The following is a 22,588-nucleotide window of genomic DNA, read 5'->3' on the forward strand; positions in this document are numbered from 1 at the left end:
AGTTTAACAACTGATTCAAATTTGGTCCTAATCGGACTGGTTTTGATCAAATGGGAGCAATTTTTAGACCTGCAATATTCCAAAATAAGTTGTCCAACTTTGCGGCTGCGCCGCACACAGACCGTAAAAGGTATATCAAAAAATTGAATAACTTTAGATGCCCCACTTGTCCAGAGGACGTACGCCGATTTTGAAGTCGGTGGGCAAAACGCCCTAGGAGGAGTTCGTCAAAGTTTGACGTAAACAAAATGGCTAACTCAGCTTGTTTTCATTTTCAAAGGAAGATGGCGGCCATAGGGTAAGTTTGGGGGCGTGGCCACAATGATTTTTTTTGTTTATCCTCACGAGAGGAATGCGTGTCCCGAATTTCGTAGCTTTACGCCAAAGTTGACCTCGGGGCGTCTCCCATAGGCGCAATGTATTTTGACTTTTGTCGGTGGCGCTATCGCGCCATTTTTTAACGAAAAAAAAAATGGCCCAGAAAAAATAAAATTTTTCGCCGATTCTGAATTTTGGGCAAAGTTTGGTGAGTTTTTGAGCATGTTCAGGGGGTCAAATTAGAGATCAAAGCGCTGAAGAAGAACAAGAAAAATAATAATAATAATAATAATAATAATAATATTTTTAGCAAAAACAATATAGCCGTTTTTACTATAACAACAAATGATACATCGTTTGAAAGCTCTAAGCCTTCCCGATGCCGCCATGGGGTGGAATCATCATTACGAGCGCTTACGCGCTCGTCACTCCCTATTCCGTCGGGATGCCCCGCCCACTCCCCATAGACTTCCATTGATTTGAGCAGATACAAGCATGGCCCATGCCTGCGGCATGGATTCTCGCATACGGGACGATGCCAGGAGGGTTTTTGGAGGAATGCAGCGCTTCGCGCTGCTGTTGTCAACAATTAGTGAATGGGCTACGCCCATTCACTAATTGTTGACTATTTCTGTCATAGCAGGAGTAAGTATGCATGATCCATGCCTTCGGCATGGGCTAGTTCACTGTACTTGCCAGGGGCGACGGGGTACCAAACATGCGGGCTGCGCCCGCATGTTTGGTCAGACAGTTGCAACGCTGCCTTCGGCAGCGTTGCGGGAGCAATAGGCCCTCCCCCTGCTGGGGCTCGGGCCTAATAATAATATTTTTAGCAAAAACAATATAGCCGTTTTTTCTATAACAACAAATTATACATCGTTTGAAAGCTCTAAGCCTTCCCCATGCCGCCATGGGGTGGAATCATCATTACGAGCGCTTACGCGCTCGTCACTCCCTATTTCGTCGGGATGCCCCGCCCACTCCCCATAGACTTCCATTGATTTGAGCAGAAACAAGCATGGCCCATGCCTGCGGCATGGATTCTCGCGTACGGGACGATGCCAGGAGGGTTTTTTGAGGAATGCCGCGCTTCGCGCTGCTGTTGTCAACAATTTGTGACTGGGCTACGCCCATTCACAAATTGTTGACTATTTCTGTCATAGCAGGAGTAAGTATGCATGATCCATGCCTTCGGCATGGGCTAGTTCACTGTACTTGCCAGGGGCGACGGGGCACCAAACATGCGGGCTGCGCCCGCATGTTTGGTGCCGAAGGCAGCGTTGCGGGAGCAATAGGCCCTCCGCCCTGCTGGGGCTCGGGCCTAATTATTTAGTGTTAAAATTACATTCTATTGTTTAAAAAAAAAAATAGAAAAATGAAAATGTTTCTTTCTTTTAAGTATCAAAATTTAGTGTCCTTAATTTTTTTGTGTTAATTTTAGTTTAGAGGCCACGATACAGTGAATTAAATCGATAAAAACAGACTTTTTTTTAATTTACAGTTAAAATACGCAAATAATGATCGGATTTGACCATTTCTTCATTTTAAAGTCGTGTGTGTTTGATCTGAAGCTCGTTCTGTGCAGACTTTTACTTCTTTGATAGCGATTTAATGTGATTATTGATCAGCGGAGGCGGAGCCAAGTCTGAAGCCTCAAATGACCCAAAACAGGTCAAATGTTTGTCGTTTCTATGGTTTTTGTAAATGTTCTTTCTTCAGTAAAACGTCGTAGTGACAAATAAAGAAGATAAAGAGGGAAATGTTCCGTATTGTTCCTGTAAAGTGTGAAAATACATCCAACGTCACCTGTGAACAGATGAAACCCCTGTCCCAGAGCGCCCCCTGTCCCAGAGCACTCACTGTCCCAGAGCGCCCCCTGTCCCAGAGCACTCACTGTCCCAGAGCGCCCCCTGTCCCAGAGCGCCCCCTGTCCCAGAGCGCCCCCTGTCTGCAGACCCTTCATCTGCAGGAAAAAACACCGAAAGACCCAAGTCCAAGTCGAGCTCCGATTCATCGAGCGTTTGTGAAAAGTCGTGTAAAGTCTCGAGTCAAACAGAACGTCCTCACACACGATGACTGCGCCTGAGGCGGTTTCTCCAGAGTTTGACTTTAACTGAACGTCAGCTCCGTGTGAGTTTATGAAGGTGAAACCACAAATGCATCCACAGCACATGTTAGAATGTTTATCACACAGTTCATCCACTTTTGTGCAATTAAATAAACTTATATTTCATTAAGGGAGGGTCAAGAGGAAGGAAAGGAGACGAGGTGGAAGGAGGACGGAAAGGAGATGAGGCGGTAGGAGGAAGGAGAGGAGATGAGGAGGTAGGAGGAAGGAAACGAGACGATACGGTAGGAGGAAGGAAAGGAGATGAGGTAGTAGGAGGAAGGAGACGAGGCGGTAGGAGGAAAGAAAGGAGACGAGGCGGTAGGAGGAGGGAAAGAAGATGAGGTGGTAGGAGGAGGGAAAAGAGACAAAGTAGTAGGAGGAAGGAAAGGAGACGAGGTGGTAGGAGGAAGGAGACGAGGCGGTAGGAGGGAGGGAACGAGGTGATAGGAGGAAGGAAAGGAGACAAGGCGGTAGGAGTAAGGAAAGGAGACGAGGTGGTAGGAGAAAGGAGACGAGGTGGTAGGAGGAAGGAAAGGAGACGAGGTGGTAGGAGGAAGGAAAGGAGACGAGGTGGTAGGAGTAAGGAAAGGAGACGAGGTGGTAAGCGGAAGGAAAGGAGACGAGGTGGTAGGAGTAAGGAAAGGAGACGAGGTGGTAGGAGTAAGGAAAGGAGACGAGGTGGTAGGAGGGAGGGGACGAGGCGAGTGCACTTGCCTGTCTCTGTTGCGTCTCCTTCTTCTTCTTCCCGTGTTTGCTGGAGGAAACAAAACAAAGACAGTGTCAGGATGTGGCATGTGTCTCCCCCTGGTGGGCGGGGCCAGCGTTGCCCCGGAGACAGCGTCACAAATGTCAGCTCCTCCCTCTGACGTCACCAGCGCTCGCCTCGCTCGGGTTCGAGGGCTTCGGGAGAGCGAGGGAATACAGTCTCTGGCCAGCAGGGGGCGCAGTGAGTGTGACGGAACAAACGGACGAGCGCGTTTCAAAAGATCCTTAAATAACCGAGTTTAGATTACTTAAATTCTGAATATTTACTGCCCCGCCCCTCGGTCCCGTCCCTCGGTCCTGCCCCTCGGTCCCGCCCCTCGGCCCCGCCCCTCGGTTCCGCCCCTCAGCCCCGCCCCTCGGCACTGACCTGACGTTGAGGCTGAAGACGCGGCGAGCCACCAGGAACCTCATGAGGTAATAAATGGCCACGATGAGAATCAGAAGTCCCAGAACTGTTCCGATGATGGAGCCGGTGATCACGCCTGCCTGGATGGGAACTGCGGGCGGAGAAAGGGGAGGAGCCCGGAGGTTAGGATCAGGAGAGACATCAAGCAAAATCAGCTTGAATGAGTTTCTTCATCATTAGTTTACACAAAAAACGTTGTATTTTGTGTAATTTCTGTATGTTTGAGTTCATCCCGTGCTCACCTACTCCCTAGCCCCGCCCACATCCCTGTACTCAGTTTGCGAAGACTCCGAGCGACACGTGTAGAGTTCTGAAATGTCACGTCGCCACTTTTGGAACTTGAACCTGCCACCTCGCCGCTGCGGGGCGAGAGACGGTTATTTCAGAACGCCGCGGTCGGTCCTTCTGCACGGCCGTGTCCTTCGCCCTGTCCTTCGCCGTGTCCTTCGTCGTGTCCTTTGTTGTGTCCTTCTTCTTCTTCTCCGTTTTGAGTCAAACCTCGACACTTTCGTGCGGTCAAGAGATTCTGGCGCCATCTTGCAACGCTGAGCTTCATCTGCGCTTTGACTTCTTCAGAACGGTATTCCGGGCGTGAACGAGTAAAAGAAAGAACCATTTCGAGCTCTTGACAAATCGAATCGGCCGCGAAACGAACACGTGACGACGTGCAACGCCTTAAACCCCTGCGCCGCCATCGAGCGCTGCAGGACGTTGCGTCTCCAGTTTGTTTTGCCACCGTTTCCCGCCGTTAGAGAGACCTGGCGCGTATTTCCTGGCCCCTCTCTGCGCCTCTCTTCACCCGTCTGCGTTCTCACTGAGATGGAACTTCCCAAACACGACCGACGCCCGCTTCGCTCGCCCCTGCGTAGCTCGCCCCAGCGTCGCCCGCCCCAGCGTCGCCCGCCCCAGCGTCGTTAACTCGCTCTGACCAGTCTTGAGCGTCTCCTCTGCATAAGTCTCCTCTTCTCTTGACCCTCGTCTCTCCTTCGCGTTCGAGTAACGTTCACTCCCTGATCAATGAAGTTCGGCCTTTAATGGATACATTTTAAGTCGTTTGCCGTCGTCGTCATCGTCGTTGTCGTGGTGAGATTAGCACGGAAACCGGCCTTGTTTTCTCTTCTTTTTCTGAAGGGGCTGCGACGAGGAGATGGAGGACGAATGAAAGTTAAAGTTTACAGTGAAGCAGAAGAGATGAAGGAGGAGAGATAAGATACAAGGGATAAAAGCACCAGAAGAGGAGGAGAAAGAGGAGAAAGAGGAGAAAGAGGAAAAAGAGGAGGAGGAGGAGGAAGAAAAGGAGGAATAAAAGGAGGAAGAGGAGGAAGAAGAGGAGGAGGAGGAAGATTCCAATCTCAAACACATGAAATTATAATTGATTAGAGTAACACGGCGGCTGCTCCTCCTGCTCCTCCTGCAGGAGGCGCTGGGGCAGACGGGAGGCAAGAGTCAGTTTGTTATAAATAGAACGACACACAGAAGATGAAGGAGGTGGAGGTCTGGAGGTGTGGAGGTGTGGGGTGTGGAGGTGTGTGGAGGTGTGTGGAGGTGTGTGGAGGTGTGTGGAGGTCTGGAGGTCTGGAGGTGTGTGGAGGTGTGTGAAGGTGTGGAGGTGTGGAGATGTGTGGAGGTGTGGAGGTGTGGAGGTGTGTGGAGGTGTGTGGAGGTGTGGAGGTGTGTGGAGGTGTGTGAAGGTGTGGAGGTGTGGAGGTGTGTCCAGGTGTGTGGAGGTGTGTGGAGGTGTGGAGGTGTGTGGAGGTGTGTGGAGGTGTGTGGAGGTGTGTGGAGGTGTGTGGAGGTGTGTGGAGGTGTGTGGAGGTGTGTGGAGGTGTGTGGAGGTGTGTGGAGGTGTGTGGAGGTGTGTGGAGGTGTGTGGAGGTGTGGAGGTGTGGAGGTGTGTGGAGGTGTGTGGATGTGTGTGGAGGTGTGGGAAGGTGTGTGGAGGTGTGGAGGTGTGGAGGTGTGGAGGTGTGTGGAGGTGTGTGGAGGTGTGTGGAGGTGTGTGGAGGTGTGGAGGTGTGGAGGTGTGTGGAGGTGTGTGGAGCTGCTCCTCACTGCTCCTGACAGGTTCAGGGTCACAGAGCGGGTCAAATGCAGAGGACAGAGATCCTTTCTTCGTGTTGATAAAAAACAGCTCGATCTTTGCACCAACCAATGAGCGATCAAAGCCTGCGACAAAGCCACGCCCCTCACCTTTCTCGAACACGAGCAGCCGCACGCTGGAGGGCCGGCCCGAGATGTCGGGCGGGTTCTTGGCGTCGCAGGTGAAGGTCCCGTTGTCGCCGAAGTCCACGCTCTTCAGGAGGATGGAGCCGTCCCGTCGTGCAGGGTTCCCAACGAACTCCAGCCGGTCTCTGAACGGGCCCTTGTTGTCCAGGTAGGCCACGCCCCCAGTGTAATGGAAGATCTGGAGCACAGAAGGAATGCTTTAGAGGATAGAGGATAGAGGATAGAGCTAGAGGATAGAGCTAGAGGATAGAGCTAGAGGATAGAGCTAGATGATAGAGCTAGAGGATAGAGGATAGAGCTAGAGGATAGAGCTAGAGGATAGAGCTAGAGGATAGAGCTAGAGGATAGAGCTAGAGGATAGAGCTAGAGGATAGAGCTAGAGGATAGAGGATAGAGCTAGAGGATAGAGCTAGAGGATAGAGCTAGAGGATAGAGCTAGAGGATAGAGCTAGATGATAGAGCTAGAGGATAGAGGATAGAGCTAGAGGATAGAGCTAGGGGATAGAGCTAGTACATCATAAGGCGCTGGTACAGCTGGCAGCCCGGTGTAAACGCTCTCTCTTCTTTCTCACACTTATTGTGCTTTATCTCCTATATTTTGTAAATATAGTTAGTATATTTTACTGCACGATAGGGACACGCGCTGGAATAGTTTTTTATTCAACTGTTTTTGACTTTTTTCGGCTGGATTTGAGCGTTTTTCGTTGTGTTGTTGTGACGTGAGCTAGCTCCGAGCTTGTGAAGCACTGCTCTCCTGCACTTGTAGGCTGCAAACACAGCATCCATAGGCTCTCTTCCTCATCTCTGGTGACTTTAACCACGCGTCTCCCTCTTCTGTTCTACCAACATACACCCAGTATGTTACCTGCCCCACCAGAGAGAATAGAACATTGGACTTGTTTTTTGCCAACACCAAGGAGGCTTATTCCTCTTCCCCCCTCCCTCCCCTGGGCAGCTCGGACCACAACCTTGTACATCTGAGGCCTGTGTATGAACCCATCGTGCGCAGGCAGCCTGTGGTGTCCCGTGAGGTGAGGATGTGGTCTGCTGAGAGCGAGGAGGCTCTGAGGGACTGCTTCAGCACCACTGTCTGGACTGAGCTTTATGACCCACATGGGGAGGACATCAACACCATCACAGAGTGCATCACGGACTACATCAACTTCTGTTTTGAAAACATTGTTCCCTCCCGGACGGTGCAGTGTTTTCCAAACAACAACCCATGGATTAACCGTGAACTGAAGGCTCTGCGGAAGGAGAAGAAGAGAGCCTTCAGGTCAGGGAACAAGGAGGAGCTGAGGACTGTGCAGAAGGAGCTGAGGAGGAAGATCAGGCAGGCTGAGGCCGGCTACAAGAGGAGGATGGAGGAGCAGCTGCAGCAAAAGAACATTCAGGGAGTGTGGAGGAGCCTGAAAACCATCTCGGGCTTCAAAATCCCCCCTGCCCAAACAGAGGGGGATCTACAGTGGGTGAATGATTTAAATGCTCACTTCTTGAGGTTTGATCGGTCACCCGCACAGCTGCATGCTCCCTCTTCCACAGCTGGACAATGCCCTGCATCTGTTCCTCTTCGCTTATCTGCCCCGGACCATCAGCTCCCCACTTCACCTGGACTCACCCATCCCCCCAGCACACGGTCCCCCTGCCAACCACTGACTGTCACAGCAGCACAGGTGAGGAGTGAGCTGAAGAGGATTAAAGTGAGGAAGGCAGCAGGACCTGATGGCATCAGCCCCAGGCTCCTTAAGTCCTGCGCAGATGAACTGTGTGGAGTGATGGAGCATGTCTTCAACATGAGCCTGAAGCTGAGGGTGGTACCACAGGTCTGGAAGACCTCCTGTCTGGTACCTGTGCCTTAGACACCGCGCCCCAAAGACCTCAACAGCTTCAGGCCAGTGGCTCTCACGTCCCACCTGATGAAGACACTGGAGCGGCTGGTCCTGGACCACCTCCGCTCCACCGTGAGCTCAGCCATGGACCCGCTGCAGTTTGCATATCGGTCTGGCATCGGAGTGGAGGACGCCGTCATCTCCCTGCTGCACCGCTCTCTCTCTCACCTGGAAAAGCCTGGCAGCTCTGTGAGGATTCTGTTCTTCGATCTTTCCAGCGCCTTCAACACCATCCAGCCGCTGCTCCTGAGGGACAAGCTGGAGACGGCTGGTGTGGAGTATGACCTGGCAGAGTGGATCCTGGACTACCTCACAGACCGACCCCAGTTTGTGAGAGCCCGGAACTGTGTGTCTGACACTCGGACCTGCAGTGTGGGGGCGCCCCAGGGCACTGTCCTCGCGCCCTTTCTCTTCACCTTCTACACTGCAGACTTCAGACATGACACGGACAGCTGTGTCCTGCAGAAGTTCTCTGATGACTCTGACATCATCGGACTCATCACGGACGACGATGATGCGGAGTACAGAGGACTGGAGCAGGACTTTGTGGACTGGTGTCAGCGGAACCACCTCCTCATCAACGCGGGGAAGACCAAGGAGATGGTGGTGGACTTCCACAGACGCCACCCCACTGCCCCCTCACCAGTGAACATCCAGGGACGGGACATTGAGAGAGTGGACTCATACAAGTACCTGGGAGAGTGGACTCATACAAGTACCTGGGTGTTCATCTGAACCACAAACTGGACTGGACTCATAACACAGACGCACTGTACAGGAAGAGCCAGAGTCGGCTCTACCTCCTGAGGAGACTCAGGTCTTTTGGAGTGACAGGGCCACTCCTGAAGACCTTCTACGACTCTGTGGTGGCATCAGCCCTCCTGTGCGGTGTGGCCTGCTGGAGCAGCAGCATCACAGAGAGGGAGAGGAAGAGGCTGGACAGAGTCATCAAGAAGTCCAGCTCCGTCCTGGCCTGTGCTCTGGACTCGGTGCAGGAGGTGGGGGACAGGAGGGTCCTGGCTAGATTCACATCTATGCTGGACCATGAGTGTCACCCCCTGCAGGACACTCTCTCCGCTCTGGAGAGCAGCTTCAGTGAGAGACTGATCCACCCTCGCTGTGTGAAGGAAAGGTTCCGTAGGTCTTTCCTTCCTGCTGCTGTCAGACTTTATAACAAAAACTGTTAGTACTGAACACTCGCAACACTGACCTAACCTAATACTGATGTGCAATTCTGTCATATGTGCAATTACTGTGAAATTCATGTGCAATCTATGTGCTGTCGTGACACATATTCATGTGCAATTACTGTCGGGATCACATGCAATGGTATTTATTTATTTATTTATTTGTCTATGGGAGTTTTTATTTATTTATAGGAGATCTTCTACTGAAAGTGTTTTTCAGACTTCCTATAAGTGATCTGTTCTTCTGTATCTACCTCTGTATCTACCTGCGTTGCACCAATGAAATTTCCCCATGTGGGACAATAAAGGAATATCTTATCTTATCTTATCTTATCTTAGAGGATAGAGCTAGAGGACAGAGCTAGAGGATAGAGCTAGAGGATAGAGCTAGATGATAGAGCTAGAGGATAGAGGATAGAGCTAGAGGATAGAGCTAGGGGATAGAGCTAGAGGATAGAGCTAGAGGACAGAGCTAGAGGATAGAGCTAGGGGATAGAGCTAGAGGATAGAGCTAGAGGACAGAGCTAGAGGATAGAGCTAGAGGATAGAGCTAGAGGATAGAGCTAGAGGATAGAGCTAGATGATAGAGCTAGAGGATAGAGGATAGTGCTAGAGGATAGAGCTAGGGGATAGAGCTAGAGGATAGAGCTAGAGGACAGAGCTAGAGGATAGAGCTAGAGGATAGAGCTAGAGGATAGAGCTAGATGATAGAGCTAGAGGATAGAGGATAGAGCTAGAGGATAGAGCTAGGGGATAGAGCTAGTACATCATAAGGCGCTGGTACAGCTGGCAGCCCGGTGTAAACGCTCTCTCTTCTTTCTCACACTTATTGTGCTTTATCTCCTATATTTTGTAAATATAGTTAGTATATTTTACTGCACGATAGGGACACGCGCTGGAATAGTTTTTTATTCAACTGTTTTTGACTTTTTTCGGCTGGATTTGAGCGTTTTTCGTTGTGTTGTTGTGACGTGAGCTAGCTCCGAGCTTGTGAAGCACTGCTCTCCTGCACTTGTAGGCTGCAAACACAGCATCCATAGGCTCTCTTCCTCATCTCTGGTGACTTTAACCACGCGTCTCCCTCTTCTGTTCTACCAACATACACCCAGTATGTTACCTGCCCCACCAGAGAGAATAGAACATTGGACTTGTTTTTTGCCAACACCAAGGAGGCTTATTCCTCTTCCCCCCTCCCTCCCCTGGGCAGCTCGGACCACAACCTTGTACATCTGAGGCCTGTGTATGAACCCATCGTGCGCAGGCAGCCTGTGGTGTCCCGTGAGGTGAGGATGTGGTCTGCTGAGAGCGAGGAGGCTCTGAGGGACTGCTTCAGCACCACTGTCTGGACTGAGCTTTATGACCCACATGGGGAGGACATCAACACCATCACAGAGTGCATCACGGACTACATCAACTTCTGTTTTGAAAACATTGTTCCCTCCCGGACGGTGCAGTGTTTTCCAAACAACAACCCATGGATTAACCGTGAACTGAAGGCTCTGCGGAAGGAGAAGAAGAGAGCCTTCAGGTCAGGGAACAAGGAGGAGCTGAGGACTGTGCAGAAGGAGCTGAGGAGGAAGATCAGGCAGGCTGAGGCCGGCTACAAGAGGAGGATGGAGGAGCAGCTGCAGCAAAAGAACATTCAGGGAGTGTGGAGGAGCCTGAAAACCATCTCGGGCTTCAAAATCCCCCCTGCCCAAACAGAGGGGGATCTACAGTGGGTGAATGATTTAAATGCTCACTTCTTGAGGTTTGATCGGTCACCCGCACAGCTGCATGCTCCCTCTTCCACAGCTGGACAATGCCCTGCATCTGTTCCTCTTCGCTTATCTGCCCCGGACCATCAGCTCCCCACTTCACCTGGACTCACCCATCCCCCCAGCACACGGTCCCCCTGCCAACCACTGACTGTCACAGCAGCACAGGTGAGGAGTGAGCTGAAGAGGATTAAAGTGAGGAAGGCAGCAGGACCTGATGGCATCAGCCCCAGGCTCCTTAAGTCCTGCGCAGATGAACTGTGTGGAGTGATGGAGCATGTCTTCAACATGAGCCTGAAGCTGAGGGTGGTACCACAGGTCTGGAAGACCTCCTGTCTGGTACCTGTGCCTAAGACACCGCGCTCTAAAGACCTCAACAGCTTCAGGCCAGTGGCTCTCACGTCCCACCTGATGAAGACACTGGAGCGGCTAGTCCTGGACCACCTCCGCTCCACCGTGAGCTCAGCCATGGACCCGCTGCAGTTTGCATATCGGTCTGGCATCGGAGTGGAGGACGCCGTCATCTCCCTGCTGCACCGCTCTCTCTCTCACCTGGAAAAGCCTGGCAGCTCTGTGAGGATTCTGTTCTTCGATCTTTCCAGCGCCTTCAACACCATCCAGCCGCTGCTCCTGAGGGACAAGCTGGAGACGGCTGGTGTGGAGTATGACCTGGCAGAGTGGATCCTGGACTACCTCACAGACCGACCCCAGTTTGTGAGAGCCCGGAACTGTGTGTCTGACACTCGGACCTGCAGTGTGGGGGCGCCCCAGGGCACTGTCCTCGCGCCCTTTCTCTTCACCCTTTACACCGCAGACTTCAGACACGACACGGACAGCTGTGTCCTGCAGAAGTTCTCTGACGACTCTGCCATCATCGGACTCATCACGGACGAAGATGACGAGGAGTACAGAGGACTGGAGCAGGACTTTGTGGACTGGTGTCAGCGGAACCACCTCCTCATCAACGCGGGGAAGACCAAGGAGATGGTGGTGGACTTCCACAGACGCCACCCCACTGCCCCCTCACCAGTGAACATCCAGGGACGGGACATTGAGAGAGTGGACTCATACAAGTACCTGGGAGAGTGGACTCATACAAGTACCTGGGTGTTCATCTGAACCACAAACTGGACTGGACTCATAACACAGACGCACTGTACAGGAAGAGCCAGAGTCGGCTCTACCTCCTGAGGAGACTCAGGTCTTTTGGAGTGACAGGGCCACTCCTGAAGACCTTCTACGACTCTGTGGTGGCATCAGCCCTCCTGTGCGGTGTGGCCTGCTGGAGCAGCAGCATCACAGAGAGGGAGAGGAAGAGGCTGGACAGAGTCATCAAGAAGTCCAGCTCCGTCCTGGCCTGTGCTCTGGACTCGGTGCAGGAGGTGGGGGACAGGAGGGTCCTGGCTAGATTCACATCTATGCTGGACCATGAGTGTCACCCCCTGCAGGACACTCTCTCCGCTCTGGAGAGCAGCTTCAGTGAGAGACTGATCCACCCTCGCTGTGTGAAGGAAAGGTTCCGTAGGTCTTTCCTTCCTGCTGCTGTCAGACTTTATAACAAAAACTGTTAGTACTGAACACTCGCAACACTGACCTAACCTAATACTGATGTGCAATTCTGTCATATGTGCAATTACTGTGAAATTCATGTGCAATCTATGTGCTGTCGTGACACATATTCATGTGCAATTACTGTCGGGATCACATGCAATGGTATTTATTTATTTATTTATTTGTCTATGGGAGTTTTTATTTATTTATAGGAGATCTTCTACTGAAAGTGTTTTTCAGACTTCCTATAAGTGATCTGTTCTTCTATATCTACCTCTGTATCTACCTGCGTTGCACCAATGAAATTTCCCCATGTGGGACAATAAAGGAATATCTTATCTTATCTTATCTTATCTTAGAGGATAGAGCTAGAGGACAGAGCTAGAGGATAGAGCTAGAGGATAGAGCTAGATGATAGAGCTAGAGGATAGAGGATAGAGCTAGAGGATAGAGCTAGGGGATAGAGCTAGAGGATAGAGCTAGAGGACAGAGCTAGAGGATAGAGCTAGGGGATAGAGCTAGAGGATAGAGCTAGAGGACAGAGCTAGAGGATAGAGCTAGAGGATAGAGCTAGAGGATAGAGCTAGAGGATAGAGCTAGATGATAGAGCTAGAGGATAGAGGATAGTGCTAGAGGATAGAGCTAGGGGATAGAGCTAGAGGATAGAGCTAGAGGACAGAGCTAGAGGATAGAGCTAGAGGATAGAGCTAGAGGATAGAGCTAGATGATATAGATAGAGGATAGAGGATAGAGCTAGAGGACAGAGCTAGAGGATAGAGCTAGAGGATAGAGCTAGATGATAGAGCTAGAGGATAGAGGATAGAGCTAGAGGATAGAGCTAGAGGACAGAGCTAGAGGATAGAGGATAGAGCTAGAGGATAGAGCTAGGGGATAGAGGATAGAGCTAGAGGATAGAGTTAGAGGATAGAGCTAGAGGATAGAGCTAGAGGATAGAGCTAGGGGATAGAGGATGGAGCTAGAGGATAGAGCTAGAGGATAGAGGATAGAGCTAGAGGATAGAGCTAGAGGATAGAGCTAGGGGATAGAGGATGGAGCTATAGGATAGAGCTAGAGGATACAGCTAGAGGATAGAGCTAGAGGATAGAGCTAGAGGATAGAGCTAGGGGATAGAGGATGGAGCTAGAGGATAGAGCTAGAGGATAGAGGATAGAGCTAGAGGATAGAGCTAGGGGATAGAGGATAGAGCTAGAGGATAGAGCTAGGGGATAGAGCTAGAGGATAGAGCTAGAGGACAGAGCTAGAGGATAGAGCTAGAGGATAGAGCTAGAGGATAGAGCTAGAGGATAGAGGATAGAGTTAGAGGAGAGAGCTAGAGGAGAGAGGATAGATCTAGAGGATAGAGCTAGATGATAGAGCTAGATGATAGAGCTAGAGGATAGAGGATAGAGCTAGAGGATAGAGGGTAGAGCTAGAGGATAGAGCTAGAGGATAGAGGGTAGAGCTAGAGGATAGAGGATAGAGCTAGAGGATAGAGGATAGAGAATAGAGCTAGAGGATAGAGGATAGAGCTAGAGGATAGCGCTAGAGGATAGAGCTAGATGATAGAGCTAGAGGATAGAGGATAGAGCTAGATGATAGCGCTAGAGGATAGAGCTAGAGGATAGAGCTAGAGGATAGAGGATAGAGCTAGAGGATAGAGCTAGAGGATAGAGGATAGAGGATAGAGGATAGAGCTAGAAGATAGAGCTAGAGGATAGAGCTAGAGGATAGAGGATAGAGCTAGAGGATAGAGCTAGAGGATAGAGCTAGGGATAGAGGATGGAGCTAGAGGATAGAGCTAGAGGATAGAGCTAGAGGATAGAGGATAGAACTAGAGGATAGCGCTAGAGGATAGAGCTAGAGGATAGAGCTAGAGGATAGAGGATAGAGCTAGAGGATAGAGCTAGATGATAGAGCTAGAGGATAGAGGATAGAGCTAGAGGATAGCGCTAGAGGATAGAGCTAGAGGATAGAGGCTAGAGGATAGAGGATAGAGCTAGATGATAGAGCTAGAGGATAGAGGATAGAGCTAGAGGATAGAGGATAGAGCTAGATGATAGAGCTAGAGGATAGAGCTAGAGGATAGCGCTAGAGGATAGAGCTAGAGGATAGAGGATAGAGCTAGAGGATAGAGCTATAGGATAGAGGATAGAGGATAGAGGATAGAGCTAGAAGATAGAGCTAGAGGATAGAGGATAGAGCTAGATGATAGAGCTAGAGGATAGCGGATAGAGCTAGAGGATAGCGCTAGAGGATAGAGCTAGAGGATAGAGCTAGATGGTAGAGCTAGAGGATAGAGGATAGAGCTAGAGGATAGAGCTAGATGATAGAGCTAGAGGATAGAGGATAGAACTAGAGGATAGCGCTAGAGGATAGAGCTAGAGGATAGCGGCTAGAGCTAGAGGATAGCGCTAGAGGATAGAGCTAGAGGATAGAGCTAGAGGATAGTGGATAGAGATAGAGGATAGAGCTAGAGATGGGGATCGAAACTGGAAACAGGACGATATTTGTAGTTCTTTGCGCATCTACTATTGTTTTCTTAAAGGTTTTGGGGGATTTAAATCACATAAATGACATCATTTGGGGAAAGTTGCCAAACTCAGTCCTACGTGGCGGCCCAAAAATATCGCCCATCACTTTCTCTGGATTCTACACAACCCGTATCGTATCGGCCACGAAAACGACGAGTAGCAACCGAGATGCAAACTGCGCCCTTCACCGGGCGCAGTTTGCAAAAGAGAAAGACTCAGTTATGCAATACGACATCTTCTTCAGAGGATTGAATGTCATCGTAATAACTTTAACGATCTGTCGTTCAGTGTGTGACAGAATGAATTATGAACTGTTTTTCCTGCTTTTAAGACGTGGAAACCAGGTACGGCTTTAACGCCATTTTACGAAACCTCTGGTTGAGTGTTTTAAAGCATGTTTTTGTGAACCTGGACAAGACACTTGGCCCTCGTTGCAGCTGCAGTTAATTTGGCGTGCGCACGGGCTGGCGAGGGTGCAGGGCTGGCGAGGGTGCGGGTCTGGCGAGGGTGCGGTTCTGGCGAGGGTGCGATGCTGGCGAGGGTGCGGTTCTGGCAAGTGTGCGGTGCTGGCGAGGGTGCGGTTCTGGCGAGGGTGCGGTGCTGGCGAGGGTGCGGTTCTGGCGAGGGTGCGGTGCTGGCGAGGGTGCGGTTCTGGCGAGGGTGGGGTTCTGGCTAGGGTGCGGTGCTGGCGAGGGTGCGGGTCTGGCGAGGGTGCGGTTCTGGCGAGGGTGCGGGTCTGGCGTGTGCGCGAGCTGACGAGGGTGCGGTGCTGGCGAGGGTGCGGGGCTGGCGAGTGTGCGGGCTGACGAGGGTGCGGTGCTGGCGAGGGTGCGGTGCTGGCGAGGGTGCGGTGCTGGCGAGTGTGCGGGTCGGGTGAGGGTCCGGCGCTGGCGAGGGTGGGGTTCTGGCTAGGGTGCGGTGCTGGCGAGGGTGCGGGTCTGGCGAGGGTGCGGTTCTGGTGAGGGTGCGGTTCTGGCGAGGGTGCGGTTCTGGCGAGGGTCCGGTGCTGGCGAGGGTGCGGGTCTGGCGAGGGTGTGGTGCTGGCGAGGGTAGGGGTTTGGCGTGTGCGCGGGCTGACGAGGGTGCGGTGCTGGCGAGGGTGCGGGGCTGGCGAGTGTGCGGGCTGACGAGGGTGCGGTGCTGGCGAGGGTGCGGTGCTGGCGAGGGTGCGGTGCTGGCGTGTGCGCGGGCTGACGAGGGTGCGGTGCTGGCGAGGGTGCGGGGCTGGCGAGTGTGCGGGCTGACGAGGGTGCGGTTCTGGCGAGGGTGCGGTGCTGGCGAGTGTGGGGTTCTGGCTAGGGTGCGGTGCTGGCGAGGGTGCGGGTCTGGCGAGGGTGCGGTTCTGGCGAGGGTGCGGTTCTGGCGAGGGTGCGGTTCAGGCGAGGGTCCGGTGCTGGCGAGGGTGGGGTTCTGGCGAGTGTGCGGGCTGACGAGGGTGCGGTTCCGGCGAGGGTGCGGTTCTGGCGAGGGTGCGGTTCTGGCGAGGGTCCGGTGCTGGCGAGGGTGGGGTTCTGGCGAGGGTGCGGTGCTGGCGAGTGTGCGGGTCTGGCGAGGGTCCGGTGCTGGCGAGGGTGGGGTTCTGGCTAGGGTGCGGTGCTGGCGAGGGTGCGGGTCTGGCGAGGGTGCGGTTCTGGCGAGGGTGCGGTTCTGGCGAGGGTCCGGTGCTGGTGAGGGTGCGGGGCTGGTGAGGGTGCGGGGCTGGTGAGGGTGCGGGGCTGGCGAGTGCGCGGGTCTTAACTGTTTGCTCGAGCTTCTTTACGTGCACTTTTACAGAGAAAGAACACGTGATTATATTATAATTGATGTTGTAAAGAACCAATCACAGAGCGGCACTGTGTTTTGGGGCGGAGCCAAAACAAACAGCATAAATACTGACGAGCAAACGTGAGCATTGTGTCACTAATTCCACATTTACATGAAGTTTTTGGCTCATAGGCGTCGTTGATCAGGACAGTGCGGTATCAAAGGGGACGAGAGCGAGAAGGACATTCAGTGAAACCAGACTCTGACCCCAATAATGATCTTACTGCAGTGAAATCTGAATGTGGAATAGTGTCGGACAAACGCACCGTGAAATCTTCGCTCTGAGACGGCGAGAGACACGAGCCAGAGTCCAAATGAAAGCAAAGGATTCTGGGAGAGACGAGGGGGGGCGAGGGGATTAGGCCCGGGCCGGACTCTGGGAGGGCATCCGGGGCAGAAGATAAAGGCATGAGAGAGATGCGGAGGCGATAGGGCGACTGGAGCGCGCCGGAGTTCAGGAGATACGTCCAGATGCGGCGATTTTGAAAGGAACGCGGGCGGATTTATTCGCCGATCGCAATCTCCGAGTTTCACGGAACGAGGGTTTTTTAAAAGACGGAGCGTTTCGTGGACGTCGCTTGATACGTTTGGGTTTATCTTATTGCGCTCGATCTGTTCATAGTTTAAAATTGAGCTGGAGGCGGGTCAGGACTGCGGCGAGGTCAGACATTACAGCCATTTTTACAATATAGTTTGGTCAGTTTGTTACCGTATTTTCTGCACTATAAGGCACACTTAAAAGCCTTTAATTTTCTCAAAAAACTGCTGTGCGCCTTATAATCCAGTGCGATTTTATATCTATACTATACTATATATTATATATTATATTCTTATAGTTATATATGAAAAATGATCTAAATTAGACCATTCATAGACAGTGCGCCTTATAGTGCGGAAAATACGGTACTTACAAACACAATATTGTCCTAAAGATGTGTTATTATTTCATGTCATTCGCTCACATCTATTGACTTTAATGGGATTGTCATTTCAAAGTCACCGAGACATAACGAGCCAGTGGTGGAAAGAGTACTGCACGTTTGTACTCGAGTAAAAGTACAATTAAATGTCTGAATGTGTTTAAACTGTACTTAAAGTCCTTCTTTAAGTCTTTTCTCCTGTTTTTCTAATTTTGACTAAGTTTGGCGTTATAGAACCTGTGGTGAATATGTATCATAGTTTTACTTCTATCAAGTCGCAGTTTGTGAGGGAAAAATAAGAGTTTAAAATGACAGGAAGTGGAGCTGAATCCCTCTGTGATGTCATCAGTGTGCGACACAGAGACAGTTTAAACCATGGTTGGACTAAATAAAGGTGTTTTATGGTCTTATTGTGTGTCAGATCAGAACTGTTGTGTCATTTATGTGGAGTTTGGCTCTTGTTTACAGTCTGGTTGCTATGGTAACAGCTGTAGAATTACCTCTACACGTGTCATTACTGTGCTCACGTCCAACCAGGAAGTACAGTCAAAGGTACGCTGATGTCACCAATGACTTTTTTGTCTGGAGTTAAACATCTGCTTGTTGCCGTGGAGATCGTATCGCTGATGTGTCTCTAGCTTTCTTTTATCACCTGTTTTATTGCAAAAAAAACAACCCAAAAAACACACGTCTGGCAAAGCAACGGCATCTCCATGGAGACAAAAGCCCTCTGGCTCGGTTCTTCGTCGCCATGGCGCCGGGCCCAGGTGCATCGGACGTCACCCAAACAAAACAAAGGATTTTAATAAAGAAAATATGATCTGAATCTGAACTCTACATTTGAATAGAAAGACTGATTATTTCTAAATTCCATATTTTGGGTCTCGACAAAGCGAGTGCCGGTTGATGCTAACGCGTGCTAGCTTTGTTTTGCTTAAGATATAACGTTATTGTCACTGCAAATGTGAGAGTTTAATTATCATTTTCTGTTCATATCTGATTTCTGCTTCTCTCTGTGTTCTCTCATGACCGAAGAGAACCAGAACTCTTTGGAAGGTTCACTTTGGTTCACTTAAAACACAGCCCTGCTGGACGGATGAGGCATTACACCGACGCTCCAGAACAACCCAGTGAAAACATGGATCTTAATTTAGATCTAGTTCAGGAAATACAAAGACCTAGATGTTTGAGTTTATTCTATTTTAGACGTCGACGTTCTGGAGGTTTCAAACAAAGCGGGGGACGTGTTTTGCCCGATGACACAGCGTCAGTGGGTTTCACACTTCGCCAGGGGGTTTCACACTTCGCCAGGGGGTTTCACACTTCGTCAGGGGGTTTCACACGTCGTCAGGGGGTTTCACACGTCGTCAGGGGGTTTCAAACGTCGTCAGGGGGTTTCACACTTCGTCAGGGGGTTTCACGCGGCGTCAGGGGGTTTCACGCGGCGTCAGGGGGTTTCACACGTCGTCAGGGGGTTTCACACTTCGTCAGGGGGTTTCACGCGGCGTCAGTGGGTTTCACGCGGCGTCAGTGGGTTTCACGCGGCGTCAGGGGGTTTCACGCGGCGTCAGGGGGTTTCACGCGGCGTCAGGGGGTTTCACGCGGCGTCAGGGGGTTTCACGCGGCGTCAGGGGGTTTCACGCGGCGTCAGGGGGTTTCACGCGGCGTCAGGGGGTTTCACGCGGCGTCAGGGGATTTCACACTTCGTCAGTGGGTTTCACGCGGCGTCAGTGGGTGTCACGCGGCGTCAGGGGGTTTCACGCGTCGTCAGGGGGTTTCACACTTCGTCAGGGGGTTTCACACGTCGTCAGGGGGTTTCACACTTCGTCAGTGGGTTTCACGCGGCGTCAGTGGGTTTCACGCGGCGTCAGTGGGTTTCACGCGGCGTCAGGGGGTTTCACGCGGCGTCAGTGGGTTTCACGCGGCGTCAGTGGGTTTCACGCGGCGTCAGGGGGTTTCACGCGGCGTCAGGGGGTTTCACGTGGCGTCAGTGGGTTTCACGCGGCGTCAGGGGGTTTCACGCGGCGTCAGGGGGTTTCACGCGGCGTCAGGGGGTTTCACGCGGCGTCAGGGGGTTTCACGCGGCGTCAGGGGGTTTCACACTTCGTCAGGGGGTTTCACGCAGCGTCAGGGGGTTTCACGCGGCGTCAGGGGGTTTCACGCGGCGTCAGGAGGTTTCACGCGGCGTCAGGGGGTTTCACGCGGCGTCAGGGGGTTTCACACGGCGTCAGGGGGTTTCACGCGGCGTCAGGAGGTTTCACGCGGCGTCAGGGGGTTTCACGCGGCGTCAGGAGGTTTCACGCGGCGTCAGGGGGTTTCACGCGGCGTCAGGGGGTTTCACGCGGCGTCAGGGGGGGCTTCGTTACCGAGATGCTGTCCCGGGACCCGTCGGCCCTGTAGGTCCACGAGAAGGTGACCTCTTCAGAGGTCCAGTGCCACGAGAAGAAGGAGCAGGAGAGACGAACGTCGGCCCCCAACACAGCGTGTCTCTCCCAGCCCGTGTAGATGACTATGGCCCTCGCCTGCTCCGGGACTGAGGGAGGGAGGGAGGGAGGGAGGGAGAGGGAGGAAGAGGAGGGAGGGAGGAGGAGGGAAGAGGAGGGAGGGCGGGAGGAAGAGGAGGGAGGGAGAGGAGGGAAGGAGGGAGGGAGGGAGGGAAGAGGAGGGAGGGAGGAAGAGGAGGGAGGGAGAGGAGGGAAGGAGGGAGGGAGGAAGAGGAGGGAAGGAGGGAGGGAGGGAGAGAGAGAGAGGAAGAGGATGAGGAGGGAGGAAGAGGAGAAACAGTGGGAGAGCGGTGAAGTAGACAAACATTAGAACTTTTGTAATCATCAGGAATAAACAACGGAACAAGACGACAAAACACGGCCTTTACCTTTTTTCACATTAGCGTGTTTACATTAGAGTGTTTACATTAGAGTGTTTACATTAGTGTTTACATTGGCATGTTATCATTGGCGTGTTTACATTAGCGTGTTTACATTTGTGTGTTTACATTAGAGTGTTTACATTAGAGTGTTTACATTAGAGTGTTTACATTAGTGTTTACATTGGCATGTTATCATTGGCGTGTTTACATTAGCGTGTTCACATTTGTGTGTTTACATTGGTGTGTTTACATTAGTGTTTACATTAGAGTGTTTACATTAGAGTGTTTACATTAGCGTGTTTACATTAGTGTTTACATTGGAGTGTTTATATTAGAGTATTTACATTAACGTGTTTACATTAGCATGTTTACATTAGCGTGTTTACATTAGTGTTTACAATAGCGTGTTTACATTAGAGTATTTACATTAGAGTGTTCACATTAGCGTGTTTACATTAGCGTGTTTACATTAGTGTTTACAATAGCGTGTTTACATTAGAGTGTTTACGTTAGAGTGTTTACATTAGCGTGTTTACATTAGTGTTTACATTGGAGTGTTTACATTAGAGTGTTTACATTTGAGTGTTTACATTAGCGTGTTTACATTAGTGTTTACAATAGCGTGTTTGCATTAGAGTGTTTACATTAGCGTGTTTACATTAGAGTGTTTACATTAGCGTGTTTACATTAGAGTGTTTACATTAGCGTATTTACATTAGTGTTTGCATTGGCGTGTTATCATTGGCGTGTTTACATTAGAGTGTTTACATTGCCGTGTTTACATTGCTGTGTTTACATTAGCATGTTTACATTAGTGTGTTTACATTGGTGTGTTTACATTAGAGTGTTTACATTAGAGTGTTTACATTAGCGTGTTTACATTAGCGTGTTTACATCGGCGTGTTTAAATTGGAGTGTTATCATTAGTGTTTACATTGGAGTGTTATCATTGGCGTGTTTACAATAGCATGTTTACATTAGAGTGTTTACATTAGTGTGTTTACATTGGTGTGTTTACATTAGAGTGTTTACATTAGGGTTTACATTAGAGTGTTTACATTAGCGTGTTTACATCGGAGTGTTTACATTGGAGTGTTATCATTAGTGTTTACATTGGAGTGTTATCATTGGCGTGTTTACAATAGCATGTTTACATTAGAGTGTTAACATTAGAGTGTTTGCATTAGAGTGTTTACATTAGATTGTTTACATTGGCGTGTTATCATTAGAGTGTATACATTAGAGTGTTTACATTGGTGTGTTTACATTAGCGTGTTTACATTAGAGTGTTTACATTAGCATGTTTAAAATAGCGTGTTTACATTTAAAATAGCATGTTTACATTAGCGTGTTTACATTAGAGTGTTTACATTAACGTGTTTACATTAGAGTGTTTACATTGGCGTGTTTACATTAGAGTGTTTACATTGGCGTGTTTACATTAGAGTGTTTACATTAGAGTGTTTACATTGCCGTTGTAGAAAAACAATGGAACACGCCTGGACGAATGAGGGATTACACCGACATATTTACATTGCCGTGTTTACATTAGCATGTTTGTATTAGCGTGTTTACATTAGAGTGTTTACATTGGCGTGTTTACATTAGCGTGTTTACATTAGCGTGTTTACATTGGCGTGTTTATGTTAGCGTGTTTACATTAGAGTGTTTACATTGCCGTGTTTACATTAGCGTGTTTACATTAACATGTTTACATTAGCGTGTTTACATTAACGTGTTTACATTAGCGTGTTTGCATTAGAGTGTTTACATTAGCGTGTCGGGAGCAGGCTAGCTTTTGTCTATTTTCACATGTTGATTCCCTCCGCTGCCAGTAGATGGAGTGCTAGCACCAAATCCTGATGAGGGAACGCCTGTCATGTTGGGGTCTGTCACAGTTCATGTTTTTAGCCTCCACAGCCGCTCGAGATGTTAAAGGGGACACATTATGAGGGGTCACCTTTAATAAACCTCTTCATCATTCGTTTACTCAGAGTCATATTCAGAGTGATTCTTGCGTTAACCCCGTGTTGTCCTGCAACTGAGACTCCAGGGCAAAGAAAAGTTCGGTTTTCACCCACCCCCTAGCCCCGCCCACATTCCTGTATTTTGCTGCGATCGTTTGATAGTAAGTACATAAGAAAAGAAAAGTAAAGTAAGTAAAGTAAAGTAAGTACAGAAGTAAAGAAGTAAAGTGAGTAAAGTAAAGTAAGTAAAGTAAGTACAGAAGTAAAGTATGTAAAGTAAGTAAAGTAAGTA

The 22,588-nt window shown here is 50.4% G+C and overlaps 1 protein-coding gene across 3 annotated transcripts in view; it reads right to left on the minus strand.

Annotated features, from left to right (window-relative positions):
- Positions 1-22,588, minus strand: part of mpz (myelin protein zero) — a 49,368-nt gene that overhangs the window by 18,280 nt on the left and 8,500 nt on the right. For all 3 annotated transcript variants that reach the window (XM_072440604.1, XM_072440606.1, XM_072440605.1), the window contains exons 2-5: positions 19,830-19,996; positions 5,790-6,003; positions 3,561-3,690; positions 3,143-3,182 (exon numbers count right to left, since the gene is read on the minus strand). In XM_072440604.1, the coding sequence (XP_072296705.1) occupies positions 3,143-3,182; positions 3,561-3,690; positions 5,790-6,003; positions 19,830-19,996 (551 nt within the window). The remainder of the gene's footprint in view (positions 1-3,142; positions 3,183-3,560; positions 3,691-5,789; positions 6,004-19,829; positions 19,997-22,588) is intronic.

The sequence above is a fragment of the Eucyclogobius newberryi genome, unplaced genomic scaffold, assembly GCF_026437365.1.
Source record: "Eucyclogobius newberryi isolate DKJ021-1_F unplaced genomic scaffold, fEucNew1.0.hap1 SCAF_12, whole genome shotgun sequence".
NCBI classification, from domain to species: domain Eukaryota; kingdom Metazoa; phylum Chordata; class Actinopteri; order Gobiiformes; family Gobiidae; genus Eucyclogobius; species Eucyclogobius newberryi.